This window comes from Sphaerodactylus townsendi, linkage group LG04, assembly GCF_021028975.2.
Source record: "Sphaerodactylus townsendi isolate TG3544 linkage group LG04, MPM_Stown_v2.3, whole genome shotgun sequence".
Lineage (NCBI taxonomy): Eukaryota > Metazoa > Chordata > Lepidosauria > Squamata > Sphaerodactylidae > Sphaerodactylus > Sphaerodactylus townsendi.
This window is the reverse complement of record NC_059428.1, coordinates 73,352,636-73,378,220: the sequence shown is the minus strand read 5'-3', so window position 1 is coordinate 73,378,220 and position 25,585 is coordinate 73,352,636. Positions and strand designations below refer to the sequence as shown.

The following is a 25,585-nucleotide window of genomic DNA, read 5'->3' as shown; positions in this document are numbered from 1 at the left end:
TTATGACTCACACCGATAAAATAATTAAGGTTAAAGAATAGACCTGTGACATGTGTTCTTAAAATATTTGTGCTAGTTCAAAAGTGGCTTGAAAATGACATGTATACACTGAGATAAAGGCAAGTGATCTTTCAATAGTTAAGGGCCTTCCTGTAAAGGAAAAATTACCTGTATTGATACATGGAAGGATCCTATCACCTACCTTACTATTCCACTCAGCCAAATCTAAAGCCTTCTGTTGGAGGAAGGCTCCTTGGTAGATAGTTGGATCCACCCCACTAACAACAGTATCTGAAGAGCTCTCTCTTAGTGTTCTTTGATGCTTTTGTTACTGATGGCCTGGAAGTAAGCCACAATAGACTTAGAGAACTGATGGCAACCAGTTGTAGTTTTATAAGTTCCAAAGGAAAATAAGCAGAATCAGAATAGATGACCACTACTAATGCTATTTTCACATTTTTAGTCTCTCTTAAAATGGTACCTTGAGTTCTGAAGGAACTGAACTCATCTACATGTAAATCACAATTTTGCATTTTCACGTTGAGATAACCTTTTTCAAAAACATTCTGGCGTTTAATAAAAGCAAAAATCCATATTAAATAATAAAAAAATGTAAAACAATCAGTCCAAGGTACATCAACACTGGTGATAAAAGGTGGTTAGGTGCACAAAGACATTACAAACTGGGATGAATAATGTTTCCCTCCACCAGCATAGGGAATAAAAGACACCCTTGTTTAGGGACTGGTAAGAAAAATGAAAAAGTATCAATAACCCTGAGATGAATACATGGTTAAACTTGCTTAGTAAGGCTCAATACAAGGAAGTAGGACGACTTTGCACATTAGGTTAAGAATACATTTTTCCACCAGAATATATATATAATGCAGGGAGGCATGGCCAATCAGGACTTCCCTGTAACTTGTACCTGTAATACACATTTATTACATGTGTTTGGGGGCAAAATATTGTCCTTCAGCATGTACAACATTGGCACATGCTAGAAATGTTAACGTATGAAGCAGCCCTTGTTTGCTAAGTGAGCCACAATTCTTGAAGACTTGCCATCAAAGCAAAAACTCCAATAACCACAAAGTTGGTGAGAACTTTTTCTAAACGTTTAAAAAGAATTTGATTGATTTCTGGAATACCTGAAGAATCCTGTGATGAAATGAATGACCCAAGGCATTTAATTGTTGAACACATAAAAGGAAGTATATTTAAAATAAAAAAAATTGGTCAGACTGTAGAGTCATTTACCATTTAAAGAAATTTACAGGGCTGCTGCAGATGAGTCTTTTGGAATTGTTAGTTTATCGCAGTGTCTAAACTGGTTTCTTCATAGCACAGTCTTTTCTCTTAAAATGTGTGCATTTTTCAAAACAATTACATACATATTAAAAATCAGCATTTCTTTGCTTAAACGTAATTAAAACGTTAATACTCTCAGACAACACAGATCTGAAATGGCGAAACCAGTAATTTTCCCCCTCCCACTTTTACAACAAATTAAATTGAGACAAAATTACAAACACGTTTCACTACATGATTATTAATAAAAATTAGGATTTTTGTTTATAAAGTTGCCCAAAATGCAAGGGATGTGCATAGGTTTTACAACTTAGTCATAGTATTGAATTTTATTCCCTTGGGTACTTCCCCCCATGAACGGAATGTACTTTGCTGTAGATTACAGTTTTTTTTTCAACACAGATACACCAACAGCATGAACGCTTGCGACTGTCCACATGCATTAAGAGTCAAGACCCAACTTCAAACCTCTATAAGTTTTACAGAGCTCTTCAAAGAGACAGTATCACATTATCTGGATATTACATGAAAGTACTTCAAATGCTATTCTAAAAATAAAATTAAAAAAAGCAAAGAAAGGCCATTAGAATTTAAGAATTTTTCTCATCCATGACTGGGCCAATAATTTCAAATAAATAAAGGAAAGCAAGGTATTCCAATTAACAAAATCAGACTCTAAAAAGAATGTAGTGTTTCACCTCCAAGTAACAGATCATATTATTATTAAAATAGATTATAGAAAGCAGCATCTATTTTGTGCAGTTTTAGGGGCCTTTGAAATTAAAAGCTATGATTTCCAAAAATATAACATTCCAAAGGATTGAATAATACATATATTTAAAGATACATTTTAATAAAGTTTAGGAGAACTGATTAAAAAAGATACTGTCTCTTTAAATTAGAGTTTTCTCCTCCTATCTATAAGGACATGACGATAATTATAAATTTAGGTCACACTACATCTAGGTAGTCTCTAGGGGCCAAGACCTGCTGACACAAGGTCAATAACAACGAGGTTGTTCCATGTATGAGGCGGTTCCCAGCAATGATAAAATTCTTCTGGTGATAGGACTAGTACACCCAGGAGACAGGAACCCACTGTGATGCTGTACAAACAAGCTCAATGGCTTCCTCCAGATGCCTGATTGTTTCATCGATTTCATTGTTGATAATAGTAAGATCAAAGTAATGTGCATATGTTCTCTGTAAGATTTCAGATTCTTTTTGCAAGCGCTGAAGAGATTCATCCTGCACAGTGATTGGAGACAAGGGAGGGAAAACAATTTGCACCATTTTGTCATCATTATATGTTAAATTTATAACTTACAAAGTAACACAAAATTCTTTCATAAGATCTCATTAGTAACTTATTTAGAAATGCAGTACATCATTATTAAATTACACTAAATGTATTATACTCCTTGCTTCAATCGTACGATGGAAATACAGCTATTTATTAGGTTTTTCACATCACAACTGAACACATATCTACTTTCAGGAAACTTCAACTGATAAAGGATTCTATGAAAAACAAGGAACAAGGAAGGAATACTAATTCATTCATGAAAACACATCGCATACACACACCATCTCCCTTATGTAAATATATACTTCCACTGGGTAAGATCCAACAATTGATCAGAGGACAGTTGATTCCTGGTATTACAGGACCAGTGTGACTAGAGGAAGGGACAAAACGGCCTCTTCCCTCTTTGTTTGTGGAGGAATGAGGAAGGGAAGATTTAGCTGGAACCAAGACATGTCCTTCAGCATGTAGATGGGTTCTCCCATTAACTTCGATAGAGCAAGCACAAAGGTATATGTGCATGCTCTCTCTTTCAAAATGAGTAAGACAACCTCTATCTGGACAAACAGGTCCATACACTTACAAAGAATTCCTTTGCTTGTTAGACTGGGATGACCAAAAGCAAGCTGTGTACCCTTAAGCACATGTGTGGGCTTAAACAGAGGGTAAAAGTTTACACGGTTGTAATTAAAAGTATGTCACTCTCATTCTTTGACACCCGCTTCCCGCTTGTGATCTTCACACTCCGTCTAGTCATATTCTCTTGTAGCTAGATTCCTGTTGCAGGGATATCATATTTCCCAGCAATAAATAAACCATAATTTTGTACTTGGGAAAATGAAATACTCCCCCCCCCCCGGCCCACCCCTTTCACTGCTGTTGTGTTGAATTCATCTATGTAAAGAGCAGAAGTGTGCACAACTCTGTAAACATCTGCCCTCCCCACCCAAGCTCATGGTATCCCTTTGTGGCTGCATGGTGCTCCAGCTAAATGAATAATGCTCCAGTGAACCTAATGGGCCCTCTTCTGCAATTAGAAACTGATAAAAAGCTAGCACTTTAAATCCTTCTGCAAGGTACAAGAAGGCCTAGATGAGGCAGCAGAATGAGTCAGTTGCTCAAGTGGCAGCAGATGCTGAGGGGACTTCAGAGAAAGTGAACGCAACTGAGCCTACCAAAGAACTATGACTAGGGTGCTGCTGTCACTAGGCTGCCTCTGCCATTCTGTGGAACAGTGGGAGCAAAACATGAGTGTAATAATGACTCCTGGCATAAATCTGGAATTGATGTTACAATGTCAGGGGGATACTCGGGGTTTTGCCTAAAATTCACCATAGAGTTTTGGGTGAATCTTAGAATGATGCTCCGATATGGTGATGTTACTTCCAGATTTGTGCCAGTTTCACTGATCCTGCCTCCGAAAGTCTCCCAACATTAACTATGACCGAAGGCCCACAATTGAACAGAACACAGCTGAAATCCCTGAATCTTCATGAGGGAATTTCACTAGGAAATGGAAGGTTGCTGCTGAGGAGGGAATGGCCTAGGAAAGAACCTGGTCCCTCTTAAAATTTCATTCAGGCTGGGTACGATCACACTAAAATGTGCACAAAGCTGACTGTGGATAATAATACAACCAAATTCAACATTACAAACAATATTTCAGATATTTTCTGCTGCTCGCTGCATCGATCTTTACACGCACCACTAATAATAATAGTGATACTAAGTCAGCAGTTACAGAAGTATTGTTTAAGTGCATTACACAGTTAAAGAACCATTTTTGCAAATCCTACAGAATGTACTAAGATCCACATACGCTACTCTAAGCTTCTTCCCAGTAACATCTTATCCTAGCCTACCTCCACAGCATGGAGGTAAAAAGAGCTCCATTTTTTATTTTACCAGATGTATGAACTGAACAATTTTTGACTGTTTTAAAAAAAATGTACTGTAGTTATTCTTTTCTAAATGACACCTTCTTTCAAAAAGTGCATTTTTAAATCTTTAATATTCTTTGCCAACAAATAGTGATAAACCTCAGATTTATATATTTGTTGGGAGAAGAATTAGTCTTTCCTTTCTCAGGCAATTGGTATATCTCTTCCTGGCTTACTATGAAATTAGACAGAATCCTTCGATAGTAATAGGTTGATATTTCTATAAGGGTTCAGCTGACTACAATACAATATTATCAAAATATAAATTTACACACACAAAATAAAAATAGATACCGTATATACTCGTGTATAAGTCGACCTGTATATGTCGAGGCACCTAATTTTACCACAAAAAACTGGGAAAACTTATTGACTCACTTATATATATAAGTCAAGGATGGGAAATGCAACAGCTACTGGTAAATTTCAAAAATAAAAATAGATACCAATAAAATTACATTAATTGAGGCATCAGTAGGTTAAATGTTTTTGAATATTTATTTCAAAGAAAAACAGTAAAACCCCTAAAGGCTCCTCCTTGTAAAGGGGTGGAAGAAGGGAATCAACAAAGAAACAATACTGAGGTCTCAAGCTTAATAACTTTAAAAGAGGAGTACAAAAAACCCCTTTTAGCTCAACCTGCAACCAAGCTTAAAACACAAGAGTTAAAAATCAAAGCTTCAAAAGCCTGGATTTTTTTTTGGGGTCCAGGGGGGGGGAGGGAGATGTTTTACATGGTAGTAGTACCAACATTTCTAAGAGTATCTTTGGGAGACCCTTCACTGAGTGAGTTAGCCACCCAGGTTTGGTGAAGTTTGGTTCAGGGGGTCCAAAGTTATGGACCCTCAAATTGTGGCCCCATCTACTATTAGCTCTCATTGGAAACAATGAGGGATGGGGGCACCCTCTTTGGGGGTCCATAACTTTGGACCCCTTGAACCAAAATCACCCTATCAAACTTGGAGTGTGCCTATAATCAGGAATTGGCCAATCTGATGATATCCTGAAATGTTTTGTGCCACTTAGGCCTAAAAAAATATGTGTGCCCCCCTGAGTATCGGCCGTAATACAAAGTAAAAAAAAACCCTTAAAATATTTTTTAAAATATTAGTGCTGGACTCACAAGTGTTGTTCGATAATTGAGTCAGAGGGCTTTTTCAGCACAAAAATGTGCTGAAAAACTCGACTTATACACAAGTATATACGGCAGGTAAAAATGTAGGTTTTGGAAACCAGAACCCAACATTTACTACATGTAAATTTCACAAATAAAAACACATGTGTTTTTACAATTTATGATATTCATCTGTATTTGTACCACATACAGACTGTGAACACTTCTATTATCAGGAGAGTATTAATGCTTTTGCATATCTATAACATGTAGGGAGGAGAGGTTTTTTCAGTTGGATTCCTTAAGTGAATTTCTGCAGTTCATTAACATCCAGTTTCACTAATATAGTGACAAGCCATATGCAAGTCAGAATCTGCCTTGAATGGTTATATTCATAAAGGAGATTCTACATCTAAATTTCATATTTATATAGCACAACATCTGATTGTTTTGATGTTCAACCTATACTCTATACAAGAGGTTACTGTTAGGACAGAATAGGGAGAAACAGAATGGTTTTCAAATGGCAACAGTATCACAGAAGGATGTATTTTATCTCCCTATCTCTTCAACTGATAGGCAGGACATACCATAAGAAAGGGTGGAGTAGAATTTCATAAATATGAAATTAAAACTGGTGGAAGGAACATTAATAATTTGAGATATGCAGATGACATTATTGGCAGAAAATAGTAAGGATTTGAAACAAATACTGATGAAAGTTAAAGCAGGATTACATCTGAACATCAAGATTGAAAAAGTTGGAGGAATTACACAAGTTTTTTGATGACGAAATCATTCAAGATTTTCTATTCCTTGGCTTAATCATCGACCTTGGCTTAATCATGTGGCCAAGAAACCAGAAGGAGATTGAGACTGGGAAGGGAAGACAAGAGTTAGAAAAGATTCTTGTGTCACTGGTAACCAAGATCATTTATACCTTAGTATTTCCTATTACTACCACATATGGGTGTGAAAGCTGGACAATGAAGAAAGCTGACAGGAAGAAAGTAGATTCCTTTGAAATGTGGTGTTGGAAGAAAGTGTTAATGGATACCGTGGACTGCCCAAAAAACAAATCAATGGAGTCTAGATGAAATCAAGCCTGAACTGTCCCTAGATGCTAAAATGACTAAACTGAGACTAAGGCACTTCAGTCACATTAAGAGAAGACAAGAATCACTGGAAAAGACAACTCTGCTAAGAAAAATTTAAGGCAGCAGGAAAAGAAGACAACCCAACATTGTCAGCAGCAGCATACAAAATTACAAAACCTGGGGTATCAGTTCTCACACCTCGGTTTTTGTAGCTGCCACCAGCCCCTCTGTCTACCTGAAAACATCCAGAAGCCAAGGGGCATTCTTCCAACCTTCCTGTAATTAAAACCAAGAAAATCACCCGTGCAAGGCAGAGTGAGTTTCACAAAACAATTAATCTGGTAACTGTAGCCACAAAGGCCTAGGTATGGGGATTAGATTGAAGTCTCCTGAAGATAAAATACCACAAGATATAATTACAGTGGTTTATTAAAATTATGCCAGAATATTTATAAAAGAACAGTGAGAAATGATGATAAAAATAACAAAACTAGGTCAAAGAGATTAACAACACAGTAATAGCACTGGTACAGTTTTACCAGACGTTTCCCTTTGCAGCTGACGTCCTCCAGCATTCAAAGTTATCGAAGAGTCAGCAGGAACGCACAGAATATCTGATCCACAAAGCAGATTTGAAATCAAAAGGTCCAAAGTGGATCAAGGATCCATGAATAAGGCACCAAGAGCAAAACTAGAACACTAAACTTTATGACCAAGGGTCTGAGTTGGCTTGAGCTTAACTGACCAGTCAGACCTGTGGTTGGTGATGTCAATTAACTACATAACCCTTGTAATAGCCATGTAACCAAAGGTGGTAAAGAGTGAGATGGCGTGGTTGAACTTATCTTCAGGAAGATGACTTGGAGACTGGAGGGGAGTTTGGGTAGAAGCTAGTAAACTCCCTGCACATGGACTCTTATCTGGAAAGCAACAAGTCACAGCTTGTTGGATCTTGAGCAACAGCACATTTTTCCATTGTAGGCCTGAAACCTGAACCAATCTTTGAGAGAGCAAGAAACTGCACAAAAGGACTCAGTTTCTTGATAAACACAAAAAGGATTGACTCAATAAAGGAAGCCACAACCCCCAGCTTGCAAGATCTGAACAAGGCTGTTAACAATAGGACATTAAATTAATGGAATCACCACAAGTTGAATGTGACTTGATGGCACTTAACACACAATCACATATAATCTTTTTGAGGCTAAACTAGTGTACATACAGGACTGGATATTATCCTTTTATTTTCCATTATCTACTTCCTGAACAAGGCATGTGTTTTAAGACTATATTTTCAGGAGCAAGGTAGAATTGGAAGGAATTTTATTTAATTATTGGAAGTCCCAACAAGATGAAAGTACTACTGGTGAAGTGGAAGATCTGAGTTGTTATTTAAGGTGTCACCTATTTTGGATTGGGTTCCACTCCCCTTGAAGGAACAGGTCTGAAATCTGGGTGTGGTCTTGGACCCATGCCTAGTGCCTTTTAGCAGTTTCAGCTAGCTGTAGCCTTTCCTGGGCAGAAAAGATCTGGCTCCTGTGGTGAATGCTACAATGCACTCTGTTTGGGGCTGTCCTTGAGAAGTGTTCCAAAACTTCAACTGATACCAAATGCTGCAACTTGAATGTTGGCTGGAATGGGTAACAGGGACCTATCACTTCAATATGGGATAGTCTACACTGGCTCCCAATTTGTTTTCAGGCACAATTTAAGGTGCCAGTGTTGACCTTACAAGCCCTATATGTTTTGGGACCAATATAACTGAATGACTGCCTAACCTTACGGGAACTTGCCTGCCCACAACAGTCATCTTTGGAGGCTCTGCTTTGGGAGCCCTTGCCTTCTCACATCAGGTGGATGACAATCCAGGAGAGAGCCTTCTTGGTCACGACCCCAAAGCTCTGGAACTCTATCCCCAGGGAGATTTTTTCCTGTCTCCTTCTGCCATCTTTCACCAGCAGGTGAAGACTGTTTAGTTTCCTCAATGATCATTCTTTCCTAACCAGTGTTTTAATGCACTGTTTATATTTATGTCTGCTTTTAATTTTTAATGGTTTTAATATTATGTGTTTGGGAGGGGGTTGATTGTAATGGTTTTAAAATGTTAGCTACCTTGGTGGGCCTGGTAAGGGTGGAAAGATAGAATACCACTATAAATACATACAATAAATAATCAATAAAATGTCTGCCTAATATTATTTATTTAAACAGTGAAAGGAATGTCAAATTGGCAATGAGTTATTTACATTCAAACAATATCAAAATACTTAAGGGTTACAACATGTTATCCATTCCTAGCTGATACTTACAGGCAGCTTTCTGCACCATTTTGGCAGCTAGATAAAATTAGCACAAGTGCAAGAAAATGAGAAGAAAAGCAAAAATGATAATTCAAGAAAAATAAAGAAAGCAAGGGCAATAATGTAGGATATGTCTGCAACAGCACCCCTCACTAAACTTCATTTCAGTTTGTGCCCCTTGGCTGTGTTAATTTCCATTCACTGTCTACAAGTAGGTGTTTCCTTTTCCTTGGGAATATAATCTCAAACTTTTGCTTTAAAATAGTGAAATATACACAATTACTCTTTGGCACCCATTTACACACTATTATCTTTGATGCACAAGGGGAAAGTTTGTGACTTTCAAAATAGAGTTTGGCAACATCAGAAAGAGCCCTCTATTTCTTCTTATGTCAAAGCATGTCTGGTCAATAGGTGAATAACCTGAAAATATGTTTTAAAAATGAAAAGGTTCTGATAATGAAGGATAGTTGGGATGAGGATAACTCTGAGGTATTTTCCCAGACTCAGCATGAGAAGGTTATCACTTCCTTATTGAGTTACAAGCTTGTTAACCTGAGATAGAAATATTAAGTATTTATTAAGCTGATGTTGGACTATTGTTAGGGTTTATTGTAAATGATGTGGTTATTATGCCTAGTCCTATTGTACTGATATGTTGTTTATTCATTATGTTCACCGCCCTGAGCCCTCCAGGGGAGGGTGGTATATGAATTAAAATTCAAATCAAATAAAAAATACTTATGAAGACAGCAGGAAGTAGTATTCTAATTAATGAGTGACAGGAAATGTACCTTCATCAGTCCCTTAAACTACTGATAGAGACAGACTATGCAAAAAGAACTGGTATAGACATACCCTTCAAAATGTACTCTTTAAAGGTAGGGTTTAAAGTAAGGCATGGTAAAGCAAAAGGGATATTTTATGTGAAAATGATTTGTTAAAAAAGAAGACACATGTATTCTAAAACTTCAGTAGAGAGACACAATTCTGAACTTTATGTAAGGTATCTCCATTACTTCCAATTGTCCATATCACATTAGTTTATGCTCTCATATTTATGTTCTCACATTCTGCAAATGAAATTTTTTTGTAACAAGTCTTACCTCATGAATGCCTGGGGTAATTGTAGGTGCAGCAATAAAAACAACAAAAGGAGCAAACTCTGCAGTCCTCAGAACCTTCAGGGCCTAAGAAAACATTATTTTAGAAAGGAGAATGTGGCATAAACTTTAATATATATAAAATCAAGGCATATGATTCTGGATATATTTGGAAATTAAGTTGTAAGTTAACAGGAATCCCAACTGTGTGATGATCTAAGACAGCATATAGACAACATTTTAGTGACTCCTTTCAACAGGACTAAATATCTTAACAAATTAAATTAATGAGTCCACAAATTTTGCTGCCTCTATAACAAGCGATTATGTGTGGTTGTCACAGCACTTATCGTGTCTCCAAATCCCTTAGCCTGTACTGAAGACTTAGAACAAATGGGCTACCACTTTAAGCTGCACTTTGGAAACACTTGGAAGCAGTGAGGTGGCACAGAAAACTTTGTGAATCAGGTATTCAAACTTACTTTATAACAAACTGTGCTCAAGATATTAAGAACAGACAGACATACAATGAACAGGCACTACAAGTTCATCTGGAGTGTCAAGTACTGCTTACACGTAGCAATTTGCACTGTCAATAAGCCATAAAAGCTTAGTGAGTACTGCTGTAGTGGAACCTGACAATGTGCAAAGTATTTCAACAATTGTGCTTAATTTTCACCAGCTAATAACTTGGGGTGAAAGGGAGGCTTCGGAAGGCATGAAATGTTCCTCCCACAGTGGTGCTTTGGCTCAGCTTTAAATGTCTCCATATTTCTCTCTCTTAAGTATTCCCAGGCAATCAAAGACTGAATACGACCACATCAATATGCCAGCCACACAGCTGAATGGATCTGGAATGTAATTTTAGTGAATGCAAACAAAGCCAATGGTTTGTCTTCAATCTAATTTAATGTGAAATGAGATGGTCCCATTTCTAAGGCATCTGGATAGCACTGAAAAGATGAGGAGTGCTGGTCCAGTTGTCTCTGCAATTGGGAAAACTCTTCATATCAACATTTTCACCAACTCCTTTAAAAATGGCAGAAGTGTGTGGAATTTTTCAGAAGAGGCAAAAATATTTGGCTCTCTCTTAGTTCTTTCGCATGTGTATGTATTCCTCCTTTGGATTCTAGCTGATTTATTTTGATAGAAATATTTTTGCTATGTAAAATACCAATTTATATATTAATTGTATTCCACTATGTAGAAAAATATTCATTATATTCAACAGGTCAAACTGAAAATATTTCTTTCAAACAGAAATATAAAAGTAACCTCAAATAAAATGAACAGTTTTTCAGACCACTAAAAAAGAAAATATATGCTTTAAATGGATTGGAAGTAAAATTCAGAAATGCTTCCTTGGAAAGGTCTTAACACATGATTATGTCTAATTAAATTCTAAACCAAGGCCTAGAGTGTGGAGCAAAAAATCCATGCAGCAAGGCCAGGGACAGATTGGTGCATGTGCGTGCATTTTTCTATATATCTAAGTCAAGCCCTAGATTTGCAGAAAAATCTGAAAATCAAATAAACACACACGCTTTGGGGAAAGACCTGCCATTGAGGGCCTACTCAGCCCTCCTTAAGCCTGGAAAAAGAAGCTATAATCTGGTACTGCTGTTCTTCTATGGGTAATGTGCTACCTAGGGATGAGCTTTTCTACCTGCTCAGTCCTGCCTCTTAGTTGTTTTCCTGAAAAACTATGTTAGACCTGTTTGTTAATTACCGACTAATTATTTGTATTTTCTTAGTATATATCTGTCAACTGCCTTTGGTGCTCTTTTTGAACAGACAAGTGGGATATAAATAAACATCCATATAGCAGAAGTATAATCTATCATTTTAAGAGATTAATGTTCATTGAGAACTTGGGAGACTATGTTCTGATCATGGTGGCCATTTGGAAGGTTACTTGGAAACCACAACAATAATGCCAAGGCTTTCCAGCCCTGGCTCTGATCAGTCAAAAGTGACTATGTGTGAGTAGACTGGAAAGCATAAAAGAAGGGAGGGAGGGAAGAGAAGAGAAGAAGGAGAAACTGAAGTTGGGGAGAACAGAAAAGGCAGGTGGGGAACATGGAGAAAAGGAGAAAAGCTGCCAGGTGGAAGGGAGGAAAGCTGAAGATTAGTGGAAGGGCAGATAAAGGCAGGTTGATCAGTAGGAAAGATGGAAAAGAGGAAGAAGGGAAAGAGGAGGGCTATGGGAGCTTGCCAAGGTGGGAACAGTATGGGGCAGGAGGATACGGGAGAAAAATGAGATGCCCCCTATGAATCTTCATGGGTTTTCCTACTTATGTATGTGTATGAGTGCATGCACAGGCTCACATCCAGACAGATATTCCTGAGCTGCAACAAACCCATCCCCAAACACATATGTAGAAGGCAAGAAATCTTTTCATGCTGATCTACCTCTGATTTTTTGTTCTCCCATGTGCGGGCAATCCTTGAACAGAAAGGAGCAGTGCCATGGCTCAAACTTAAACACTGCACATGCAGATTAAGCCAAATTAATGAAATAAAAATTCATTACTTGTCAACGGAGCAACTGCTTTCCAGGACCATAGACTATTGCTAGAGATGAGTGGTTGTACACTTATAAATACCACTGCAAACATAACAGCCAGGAACATTTCCAAAATAAAAATAAAATTGCACCTAAAATTTCCAAAATTAATTTTATGTCAAAGTTTGCAACCATGTAGGAATGCATAATAGTGCTGATTACTTAGCTCTTCTAGTCTTGTTCATGTTAAGGGGAAAATTTCATCTTCAAATATCCTTTAGTTTTAAAGAAACAACACTGACCCTTTAAGAAATCCTTTTTTCAACCTTGTTAAAAATGAACCATTTTCATATATGATAAAGTTATTTATTTGTAATGAGGCGTGCACTTTTTTCTATAACTACCTGCGGTTCTACATCAAGTATTGCAATTGATCCCTGTTCATGGATCTTCCGTATCGTTTCTAGTTTTGTCCCATACATTGCATCTTCATGGCTACCATATTCCAAATATTCATTGTTGGAAATGTCCTGCATCATTTGGTCATGTGATACGAAGTAATAATTCTTTCCATTCTCTTCATCTTTCTTTGGTGGTCTGGTTGTATCTTTAATTATAAGAGTAAATAACAAAGTTAAAATTGATTAAATCTGATATCTCATATTTCAACATCCCACTAGTATACTTTTGCTGTTTTCAAAATGCTGTATATTGATGAAAAAGTTATCCAGTAGTAAACATTGTAGACTATTACTTTATTCTTTAAGTGGAAACCTACACAGACTTATGGGGAGCATCTCACTTTCTCTTCCCCCACTATTTGCTCTTCCTCCTTCCCTGGCTGCCCTCAAAGCCTCTCCTCTTTTCCTGCTGCTTTCTCTGCTTCCAACTCAACTGCCAACCTACCTTTATCTGCCCCACCTTCAACTCCCCCCCAACAGCCTCTACATAGGAAAACTATGATCCAGTTGTATGGAATCAGCTGCTGCGACATGCCTACTTGAATGATTGGGAACCCTCAAGGATTTCTGGGGGGCACATCACTTTCCTCTGAATCCCTTCCCACATTATTTCCTTTCCCCCTCCTGCTAGCAACCCTTATATCCTCTCCCCGTTCACTGCCTCATTCCCAGCCATTCACCAACCTAGCTTTTGTCTGCCTTCCATTTTTAGCTATATTTATTTTCTTCATATAATACAGAATGACTTTCTCCACAGTGGGGACCAAAATAGCTTACATCATTTTCTTCTTCTTTTTATCCTGTGGCAGGTTAGGCTGGAAGTTTGTGACTGGCCCTACATGGATTTGAACCTAGCTCTCCCAGACCCTAGTATGAAACTCTAACTGCCATGCTGGCAGGGGCTGATGGGAATTGTAGTCCATAACATCTGGAGTGCCAAAGGTTCGCCACCACTGAATTACACCATACTGGCTTTCCTATGGTGGCTACTAATGAACAGTAGCAAGTAGCCAGATCTAGGTTGAATTGTGCAAATCAGGCACTACCAGATAGTGTCATGATTGCTACCAGGCCTAGCTCTATGAGTCCTTCCTCAATGCCCAGAACAGCCCTGGAAACAGCCTCTGTAGACACTGCTCACTCACTTCTCCCCACCCCCACCCCCCGCAACCACAAGAAGCGATGGCTCTGCCAGCCACCTGCCCGTTGCCTCTCTTCCTTCACAGCAGTGATGGCAAAATCCCCAGGAGCCACAGTGGTGTTGGCTGAGGCAGGGCCTCTGGGAGACATGGCAGCAGCAAGAGGGCCTCCTTCAGTTAAGTGCTCAGTGTTTTTGTTTTGGAGGGGTTTAATTCCCCTCCAATTTTTCAATATTTATGATATATTTATGTTGCAAAGTCCATCAATAATAATTCAGTTTGGTATTTGGACCTTGGAACTGTTGTGTTTAATGGCTTTTTTTTACCATGAGTATACTCAAACTACCTTAAAAGTATCCCATCCCATCTCCATTATGTTTTGTTATGGGCTGTAGTAGGAGGGAGGAAAAAGTGTATATGAAGGCTGGAGTAGACCTGGCCATAGAAATCTGAATTCTACCACTAGGAAACAGGGCATGGGATTAATGCATTATTCACCACTGCAAATTCTATCACCTATCTTGGAACTAAGGCTTATTTTGGGACTTACTGCGTGCTAAGGAAATGATCTAACCACTGTGAAGCAGCACCTCCCCTTCCTTACTTATACGAGCATTACAGAAGTTTCATTTCCTTCCTTCCCACTGCAGCCTTCTAAGGTCTCCGAAATGCTGCACCTGGAGGGAACTCTTAGGAATACCATGAGAGGGGGAGTGGGAGTCCGAAGACTGGTAAAAACTAGGGGCCCTTTCTAAAATCATGCTTTGCATTTAATCTTATATGTTTGGTTTCTACCAAATTAAAACTGTTATGTGTTCCTGTGATACAGAGCAATCTTATGAAGAGCAAGATTGCATAGAATTGTACCAATAATCTGTGGAAGGAAAACAAACACAAGAATCTTATGAGATTTTAAAGACTAACAAACTTATTGATGTGCTCTCTTCTGTGTACAGGGTTTATGTAGCAATAAATTAGGAACCCACAATATTTAATTAATGTTCAACCACCTAGCAGACTTAACATGATACTTACGTGGAATAGGGTATGCAAATCTGTCTGGATGTTTTGTGATTAGTGTATTTTTTATATGTCTTCTCCCAACACCGTGAGCTCCTATAGGAAACAGAAATTTTAAATGATCATAGAGGTTCAATAATATGTTGTTACAGTTATAGAACAAAAGTCAAATCCAAAAAATTACCTAGTAAGACTAGTGTTTTCCTTTTGAACGCTGGCAATTTTACTACTTCTTCATAAGTGACAAGATCTAATTGATCAAACACTGCAACAGAAAATAAAAGCCAGAAATAAGAACAAAGACTACTGAATCACACTTTTCCCCAATAATGCTATATCTGACTTTATAATCATTACATCTGCATCAAAATGTTATAACTACCCTGAGATTATAATAAAGAATTTTCTTCATATATTTTTTACTAACGTAAGATACTTCACAAGAACAATTAGATTAAGAAAAATTCAAATTACATGCGAATAGATTTGTGGTTGGAACCATGCAGTATACAAAATAACTATAGCTTTTGAAAATGCTGGGATACCTGAAAGTGAGCAATAAAGTTTATAGACAGTGACAGATGAATACAAACATGAGAACATCTACTTACATAGGTAGTAAACAATTTAGATATTTTCTCAAAACAAATAAAAAAGGAATTAAGGGCTTGATTTTGTTACTTTATTGTTGCAGATACATTCACATACTCTTCCACATAAATCTATTTGATTAATTGTAAGTAGAGTTCTCTTCACACAGAAGTGCTGATTTTATTTTAACATGCTTTAAAATTTGACAGCAAATGAAAATCTAGAACAAAGAGGATGGTACCATGGAAACTATAAAGTCTCCAGTATAATAAAAACATTTAATAAAATATGACCAGAACAATGATATTTCAATTATCCTTATGTTTACTGCAATACTATAGCCCAGAGTTAATTGCCATGATACAGCAAATCATGTTTAAAACCACTCTATTTTTTCTTGTATCCAACAATGAAATGTTTTTGTTGATACAAAAAATTCTATAGAAAAATACTCCTGTAAGTGATGAAAGGGTATCTTTCAATATATAAATTTAATGGTGTAGTAGCAAGGAAGCACCAAGAATCACCCATGTGGTTTTGCCTGCCTTCAAAAGAGAGACAAGATCCTTCAGTAATCATGTCTTTATTTTAATAAAATAATTGATTCAGAAGACTGGAATCTAAACTGGGGTTTTATTTTTTAAGACTGGTTTTTAAAAATTGGCTTTTTAATAGTTTTTAATTGTAATTGTAATTGTTTTTATTCGTAAGTCGCCTCGAGCAGGACTCTGAACAAGCAGTATAGGACTGTCCTAAATAATGTTCTAAATCAGCGGTCCCCAACATGGTGCCTGCAGGTGCCATGAGTTGCATGACACTTTTTTCCGGTGCCTGACAAATACTTATAGACAGTAGGTGAGGCCAGGTGGAGCTTTTCCTCCCCACAGTTTCTGATTGACCACTGGAGATTTATTGGCTATGCAGATTTTTAAAATTTTTGCTTTGGCAGCAGCTGCTCCCGCATCACAAAGAATTCTCTGTGTGACTGAAAGGGAACCACAGCAGTCATTTTGTGGCTGTGCCCACTATGCTGTGTCAGAGTTCCAAAGGTGCCCAAAGGCCCCAATTCTAAATAAATATGCTATTAGGCATCTCTCTCTGAAATGTCATATTTTTGATGTAGTGCAGAAGAGATTAGAAAGTTTTGTCTGCTGATACCTGATGTTAGAGACTAGAAATTATTGTCTGCTGATATCTTTGTATACATCAGAGTTCTCCATGGTACCTACCAGTATTTCTGAGCTATTCAGAAAGTGGGCAGGCCCTTTGTAAGGCAGGGCTAGTTCTTTGTTGCCCTCATTCAAATGAAAGGTTTTTCCATAGATGCAATGGCAACAGCCACTGGAGGCTTAGGAGGACTAGTAAGCATTCAGGTTTGTGGTTCCATTCCCCCTATAGAAGTTTGGATTTATAACCCACCTTCCTCTCCTTTAAGGAAACTCAAGATGGCTTAGAAACTCCTTTTCTCTTCCTCTCTTCCCAACAGTCACCTTGTGAGATAGGTGGGGATGAAAGAGTTCAGAGAGTACTGTGACTAACCCAAGGTCACCTAGCAGGCTTCATGTGTAGGAGTGGGGAAACAAATCCAGTTCACCAGATAAGAGTCTGCTGCTCCTGTGGAGGAGTGCGGAGTAAAACTCTGTTCTCCAGATTAGAGTCCACTGCTCTTCACCACTACTTTACACTGGCTCTCTAACCTTTTTATTCAACCTTCTCTCCCTCCCTTCATCTCTTTCCATTGCCCTTCTGTAATCCTTTTGTGAAGTGAGTAAGTATTGCATTTGGCTTAACGTACTGAGACAGAGACAGTGAGATGGTTCTCAAAATTCCAGAGGTGTTCACAGACACAAAAAGTTTGGGGATGCCTGAACTACTTCATCCTATTGATAATATACATGGAACATCCTGGATTTAAAATAATTCCAGAGAGATTCAGGATATGTTCTGATGGTTATTAATTCACACACCCTAAATATTTGTCCAAAGCTGCCCCTAGATGTTATTAAAAATATAAAATACTCTCTATGTTGCAGTTTGCTGAAACAGCCTTGGTCAAATTTTCAGGTTATTAAGACTGAAGAATTTCTACATTAAACATCACTCTATATTCTGCTCAGCCCAATCTCTAATGATATGAAATTTGGAAAACATCAAACATATTATTCTAGATGAAAACAAAACGAAATCTTAAGCTGTATAGCAATTTCCAGTCTAACTCTGAATATACCACCAGTGGAAGAATCTCTAGTATGAAAAGACTCTTGCAAAACTAGTGGAATCAAACATCCATTGTGTTCTATTTGTAACCACTAGTGATTTCAGAGTTTCCAAACAGAAATGAAAAATAATTGCACACAAGATTAGAGGAGTACAAGGACACATTTACAGATTGAACTCTCAAACACTTCTATATTTCTAGCCAACAGAGAAAAGGACTTATTGAAAAGAAACAGTAAGAAGCAAAAAAAGAGGCATTGTCACTTGACAGGTTACTTACATGCACAGAGGCCATTGGGATTAAGACAGCATGAAAAATGTACAGGGGTCATTGAAATATGGTTCATAATATATTAGTAAAATAAAAAGTATATGCACAAAATAAACTTTTACCATGCAATATTCTAAACACAAGGCAAATAAATCACATTAAATGATAAGCATGTTTTAGAAAAGCTTGGTCTGCCCTTTGTTGCAATTACTGGCATTAAAGGAAGCATAATTTATTATGAGAGGTATCATATTTAAACTCACAACAATACTGGCAGAAGGCTAATATGCATATATATTTAAGTACACAGCCTTTACAATTTATTTCAGAATTTAAACATGAATTGTATCTGTAGCACTGATTAGTGGAGGACTTGCTTGAAACAGACATTTGGAAAATGGAGTCTTAAAGCTAGGAGTTCTGAAATAATTAGAGCAAAATTAAAATTTAGATAGAAGTAATATTTGGGAGAAACCAAGAAGGGCTGGCAATACATTATCCACTGTAAACAGAGACAGGACAAACACACCTATATTGGACTTAAGTCTTGATTCAGTCCATTCTGTAAATGCTTTCATTTGCTACCTATTTTGCTTATTTTATTACTTACATTTTTATTTTATTACTTGCTTATTTTATAATTATTATTTATGTCTTGCCTTTCCCTATAAGGCTTACAATTTGTTGCATTAAAACCACAAAGCACGCCATCCTTAATACCTCACATAAAATCCTATTTCTGCAGGTTAAGTTCTGCTGAATGCCCTCAGCAAAATGGCCCTGAAGCGCTTTCTACAAATTGTCAAAGAGGATGCCCCCTATGCCACTCCAGGGAGCCTGTCCCATAAAGAGGGGTCCACTGTTGAAAAGGAACAGGCTCACCCAGGCAAGCAACCATGGGTGAAGAGATGTTGCAGATGTGATAATCAGTAAAACGTAATGAATGCACAAGGACACATGGAAAATGATGGTCTACATTTACAGCAAAGTTTTAAAAATCTTATATTAAGGCAATAGCATACATGCTCTTTTCATCAATGTGAATTGAGCCATTTGAAAGAAAGGGTTGGGAATTGAAAGATATAGGTGGAAAAACAGGATTGTATTTGTAACTGTTATTCTTGGAGTAGTTTTCTGTGCAGTCCCACATTAGGGACTGCACAGTGGCAGGCCAGCTGCAGAAAAGATTACCAAAGCTTTCTAGTAGACCAGGAAAGCCCCTATTCGCTCTGGGGCTTTCGAGACAAAATGATTTTTGTCACATGACCAAGAGGAGGGGCACTACTCCCTCAGTTCTCTCCATGCTGTTGCTGGAAACTAAGGTTCCAGTCAGTTCACAGTGGTGCAGGAGGGAGGGATGTGTGCCTGCACAGAGGATCACTTGATGAACAACAGTTACAGGTAAGTGCAACCCTGTTTTCATCATCATGGCTTCTGTGCAGTCTCACAACTCACTGAGCAAGCTCACTGGATTAGGAGGCAGGTGTGTAGCTCTCAAAGGAAAGGACCACAAAGGACCACCTTTCCAACAGTTGTTTAGCATCCCATATTGACATTCACCCAGAACTGTCTTATAAAGAAGCAGGGAACTCTCTACAAGTGTCTCAATCAAATAATATGCCGGAAAATGGTAAAGAAAAAAAAAGGACTCTGCTGGAGAGAGCCGTGATATGCGACGTGGCATTTAACAGCCATGCACTTAAGACAGAGCATGATAGCTTCTACCAACCCACCAGGATGGTTTGTGTGAGGATGCTGACCAGTCCTTCTGGGAGTCTGAGAGTCCAATACAAAGTAGTGTTGGGTCCCTAGGAGACCAAAACCCAAGACAAGTCAAATTCAAGAAATGCAAGGAATGCACAGATGTTTGGCATCAGAAAACCTGTAAGGACAGCATCATCAGACATGAGGACTGACAGATAATCGCTAGTAGGAAATCCTGGCCAGGACATCAGAACACCCTAACCTTATAAAACTTCATGAATACAGGAGGCATAGATTAAAACCTACAATGTCCTCATTACACAGTTTGAAATGCTGCATATGAAAAAACCCTATTATAAATGGAGAACCAGGGAAGTGCAAAATAATCAGTGAGGGGTTACACACCTCTGTTGGTAATATCCTTAGAAATCCAACAAGGAAGAGGAATGTTTAGAGAGAGTGAGTTCCAACCCTGGGCCAAAACATAATCAACAGGTCCAAACCTGTCCTTTTCCGCGCAAATTGTTTACAATGAATGCCAAATGCTACATTTTAAGATTTTAATTCCCCATATTTCCCCCTCCATTTGCTTCTGAAAACATTTACCTTTCATTTTTTCTCTGTAACTTTTTTTCTGTTTCTGAGCAAGCTTCCCTTGAGCATGTGATCATGTTGCAATGGTCTTTATTTCTCCGCCTCACCAACCATCTGGACCTTATACGCCTCCACTGTTCAACCTCATCTTCAGCTATTTTCTCCTCCCCCTCATCCTGTTTTCAAAAGGATTAATATTTTTCTTCTTGTAAAACCTCATCTTCAGCTATTTTCTTCTCCCTCATCCTGTTTTCAAAAGGATTTTTTTCTCTTTGCCAAAGAGGATTGTGCATTATTAATGTTACATTAGGACACAGACACAAGTCAGATTGATTGAATCACCTTTGTCAATTCCACCTTGAATTAGTGATGGAACATTAAGGCGAAGATACACTGCGTCTACAGTTAGGAGTGAGTGAAATTGACAAGGGAAGTTGATTTTTCAGAAAGAAATTGAAAAGAGACTGCTGCAGTAATGACAGTGTGTTAACTGCAGTTCTAATTTGGCAAATATATATATATATATATAAAGTGTGGGGGTGGGCTATGAGTTTCTGTTCCTTCAAGTAATGCCACCAGCTCAAGTAGGTTTTTTTTTTCATTTTGGGCAAACACCTGGCATTTACCCAACATCCATGTAGATGCCCAACCTCCCCCAAGCCACTTTCTTCACCTACTTTCCCTCCATTTTATAAGGATTTTAAAAAATCTCTTTTGTCATATCAAACTGCAATGTAACAATGAGACAGGGATACAAACTAGCATGGTCAATTGGACCAGCTTAATTTCATACAGAATTTGTGATCTTAATGTTCAGGCAGAGATGCCAAGAAACAGGAGCAACTGGATTAGCTTTGTCAATTTGGGCCGCAGGGGGGAGGTAGGGGATTTCCAACCGCTGGAGTGGGAGGGGGCTTTATTGGCACCGGCCTCCTCCGTTTGCAGCCTGCGGGTCCACCTGGATTCATCTCTTTCAATGGAGATCCAGGTGGCCCATATAACCCGGGTTGCGTTTTTCCATCTTCGACAGGCCCGGCGGTTGGCCCCTTTCCTCTCCCAGGCAGATCTCGCCACTGTGATCCATGCAATGGTCACCGCTAGGTTAGACTATTGTAACTCGCTCTATGCAGGCCTCCCCTTACGTCTGCTTCGGAAGCTGAAGCTGGTCCAGCATGCGGCGGCGCGTGTTCTCACAGGTGGTGCCTTTACAGAACATATCCAACCTGTGCTGCGCCGCCTGCACTGGCTTCCAGTCGAGTTCCGAATCATTCATAAGGTATGGGTGCTTACCTTTAAGGCCTTACGTGGCCTGGGACCTTCGTACCTTCGGGACCGTCTTACCCCATATGTCCCTACACGGCCTCTACGTTCGTTAGAGGCCAATTTACTGGTGGGCCCTGGCCCCTCGATGATGCGGCTGGCCTCTACCCGGGCCAGGGCTTTTACAGCCCTGGCCCCTGCCTGGTGGAACACGTTACCACCAGCTATCTGGGCCCTGCGGGATCTTGGAGAGTTCTGCAGGGCCTGTAAGATCGAATTGTTCCACCGGGCGTTTGGAGGGGCCGGCCGCTGATGCCCCCCTCCCCTTTCCCCCTCCTTTTCCTTACATTCTGGGTTCTCCGCTTCTCTGTTTTATTTTCCAGGGTGGATCTATGAAGTTCTGTTTTTACGATTGGACGCCAATGTAACATTATTAATTGCTGTTTTAATGGGGTTTTATTGTGACTATTGTTTTATTGTGTTGTTCACCGCCCAGAGCCCTTCGGGGGGGGGCAGTATATAAAACCAATTATAAATAAATAAATAAATAAAAATTTCACCTAGCATGGTTGATTGGCTAAGCTTTGTCAATTTCATATTGAACTACCAATGCAATATCAGGGATGAGAAGAATTTTGAAGCTGGGGGTGATTCAAAAGAATATTAGGAGTCATAGCTGCATGTAATCGGGGAGTGCTGCAGCAACGATTGTGCTTTACGGCAGATGTTTGACTGGAAAATGTGGTTCTTTGGGTGTGGAGATGGGCTACAGGTTTCTGTTTCTTCAGGTAATGGTGTTTACTCCAGAGCTGTTTTGGCTTCCATTTTAGATTGGTAGTTCTCAATAGTAGAAATGGAGCCTCAGACATTTTTGCACTGTCACTGTCACTTCAAAATGTAACTGCGCAATAACACTAGAGTGCTTGACACAAGAAAAAAAGGGGGAGGGTTGTTCTACATTATGGATGACGTCCCACAACCATCAGGAATAATATATTTTCAGCAGTAGCATGTGGAATAAATGCAACTGAAGAGACAAGGGGGGAAAAGCCAAAACGACAAGGGGAAAGGAAGCGTGTAGAATGATTTCAGAGAAAACTTTCCCAAGACACAAGGTCTGTCTACTGGGAAAATATGTGGTAAACTGTGCATGTGGAAAAGGCCCCTTTCACAGCCTCAGGGGAGCTTGTTTTCCACTTAGAAATCTGGCAGTGAAGGTAGTGGTGCTTGCCACTCAGAAAAATTGAGGCTCCTGCTACAATAAAGGAAAGGAGATGATCAAAACTACTAAAGTCATCAGCAGGAGTGAGAATAGGCAGATCTGAACCATAATAATGAAAGCAGTGAAGTAGGCCTGATGTGCCCAAAGAAAGGATGGACAGTATGCACTATAAATGAACCTTGTGCAGCATGTAGAGCAATCTGTGCAGTGAAAAGGCCAGGTAAAAACAGGAAAACATATTACCCTCCTGAGGGATTAGAAGGGCATTTTGCAGTGATAAGGATCACTGTCAGGAAAGGAGCAAAAAAGGAGAGGACATGGTGCATTGTGGTGCAATGCCAAATAACCAGGTCTTCCAGTCAGAATATCTAGGAGCTGGCCCCCATTAGTTAAATGAAACATAATTACAATGCATTCCATGACTATGTGGAATGTATGCACTAAAATAAAAGACAAAGGAATTGTATCTCTAGTGCTCTGATGAAAGTAGTGATATGACCAACTAATGTGCAGAACAACAGGACCCCACTGGGAGATAAATGCCCATAGCAGGGTCCCCAAACTATAGAGTAGGAGGTATCTGTGATTACACTAACTTTCCAGAGGCTCAAGGTCCAAAGAAATGCTCTGAGAAAAATGCAGTGCTTAGGTCACTCGAATGATGCACATTAGAAAGAAAAACAAATTTGGGCATTCCCGAATGGTGCAATATATACCCAAACACAAACTCTGTCATTGTTTCACCTATAGTCATGTAAAACTGCCAGAAAGTGCAGCTGTGCAAGCAAAAAAACAACAATGCTAACCATCTTGGAAAAATAAGAACTGACTAAAGACTGAGAGATAAAAAATTCAAACAGTAGGATAGAAAGAATTGACCAGGAAAGGATCAACAACCAGCTATCAATAGAGAATGTTAAAACAACATAGAACCTCACCTGGGCCATCCTAATCACCATAAATTTTGCAAAACAGCCAAGGAATAATCCCAAATGAAGGTAAATTTTGTAATTCTGCCACTGGAAGTATCTACTTCAATGGCAGATGGATGTTCTGCAGAAAGGGATAGAGAGGTCTATGAATAAGACAGCTAAGCAGTGAGGTGGGGCATGGGGAGGTTTGAGCCGCCCCATGTGGGGGGGCGAAATGCAAAGCTGCCCCCTTGCAACAGCGCCACACCCCTGAACTCCCCGTGGAGGAGGGATGCAATTGAACACTGGTGAGTGGTGCTTTCCCCGCCCCGAAACTTCACACGGAGCTCGGAAGCATGTTCAGCATTAAGTTTGAGAGAGGAGAGGGCCCGTTTGATGTTGGCCTCAGTTCATTCAGGTCCAGCTTTAAACTGCAAGCTTTGAACGCCACATAGAGTTCGGGAGGGGGGGAGCCTGGCTAGCCCACCTAGTCGGTCTTCAACTGTGCCTCTGCCCAAAACTTGATGGGGATTTTGTGAGTGCAACAAGTTGCAAGAGGGTTGGATGTACACAGCTAAGCCCCTACAGCCAAGACAAAGGCAGATTCCGCATGGGCCAAAAACAGTGGTGTGAAAATGGTGTGAAAATGGTGTAAAAGGGTTTACATTGTTTTCACACCATTTTCACACAGCTGTTTTTTGCCCATGTGGAATCTGCCAAAGTTTACACATAATTAGATGACCTGGACCTGAAGGTAGGCTTTTTCAGATGCCCTTCTTAAAACTAGGACCATATAAAAAGAATGACCCGGATTAAAGGAACCAATTTATCAGGTACACCACTAGCATAGACTGTGAGATTTAATGGGCATAATTTGGCCTGGACTACGTCCCTGATGTTTGAATAATTGGTAATTTAAAATTTACTCTTGAATTCTAAACAAAGATAGCATGGACTTTGACAACTTCTGTGTTAAAAAAGTATTTTAAGAGTAAAGTATTTTTTGAGAAGAGGAAACTTTGCTTCACGAAAGGACACTAATTGCAAATCCTCTAACTATACAATACAATAAACATTTTGGTCTCCTTTGGAAAAATGGCTGTTTTTAAAATTAGAAGGTACATTCTTCAAATTAACATATGCATAATTGTATCTTTACAAGCATGAGATCAAAGTCTATGTGGGAAGGCTGAAGGAGCTGGGTATATTTAGCCTGGAGAGGAGATATGATAGCCATCTTCAAGTATTTGAAGGGCTGTCATACAGAGGATAGAACGGAGTGGTTTCTGTTGCCCCAGAACCGAGGGGTTGAAATTAAATCAAAAGAGTTTTTGGCTAAACGCTGGGAAGAACTTCCTGACAGTTAGAGAGGTTCCTCAGGGTTCCTTGGTAGGTGGTGGGCTCTCCTTCTATGGAGGTTTTAAAGTAGTGGTTAGATGGCCATCCGATAGCAATGCTGATTCTGTGATCTCAGGCAGATCATGAGAGGAAGGGCTGGATGGGATGAGCCAGTGCTCC

The 25,585-nt window shown here is 39.0% G+C and overlaps 1 protein-coding gene across 20 annotated transcripts in view; it reads right to left on the bottom strand.

The window, feature by feature from the left end:
• Nucleotides 1-443: 443 nt before the first annotated feature.
• CASK (calcium/calmodulin dependent serine protein kinase) overlaps nt 444-25,585 on the bottom strand; it is a 199,529-nt gene continuing 174,387 nt past the window's right edge. For 6 of the 20 annotated variants that reach the window (XM_048493384.1, XM_048493386.1, XM_048493380.1 and 3 more), the window contains 7 exons: nt 20,110-20,184; nt 15,482-15,547; nt 15,313-15,393; nt 13,082-13,284; nt 10,175-10,258; nt 9,078-9,104; nt 444-2,559 (listed from right to left, as the gene is read on the bottom strand). In XM_048493384.1, coding sequence (XP_048349341.1) covers nt 2,383-2,559; nt 9,078-9,104; nt 10,175-10,258; nt 13,082-13,284; nt 15,313-15,393; nt 15,482-15,547; nt 20,110-20,184 — 713 coding nt within the window. In that variant the 3' untranslated portion in view covers nt 444-2,382. Of the gene's footprint in view, nt 2,560-9,077; nt 9,105-10,174; nt 10,259-13,081; nt 13,285-15,312; nt 15,394-15,481; nt 15,563-20,109; nt 20,185-25,585 lie in introns of all 20 variants that reach the window. The other 14 variants (XM_048493388.1, XM_048493392.1, XM_048493397.1 and 11 more) reach the window with 5 other exon arrangements.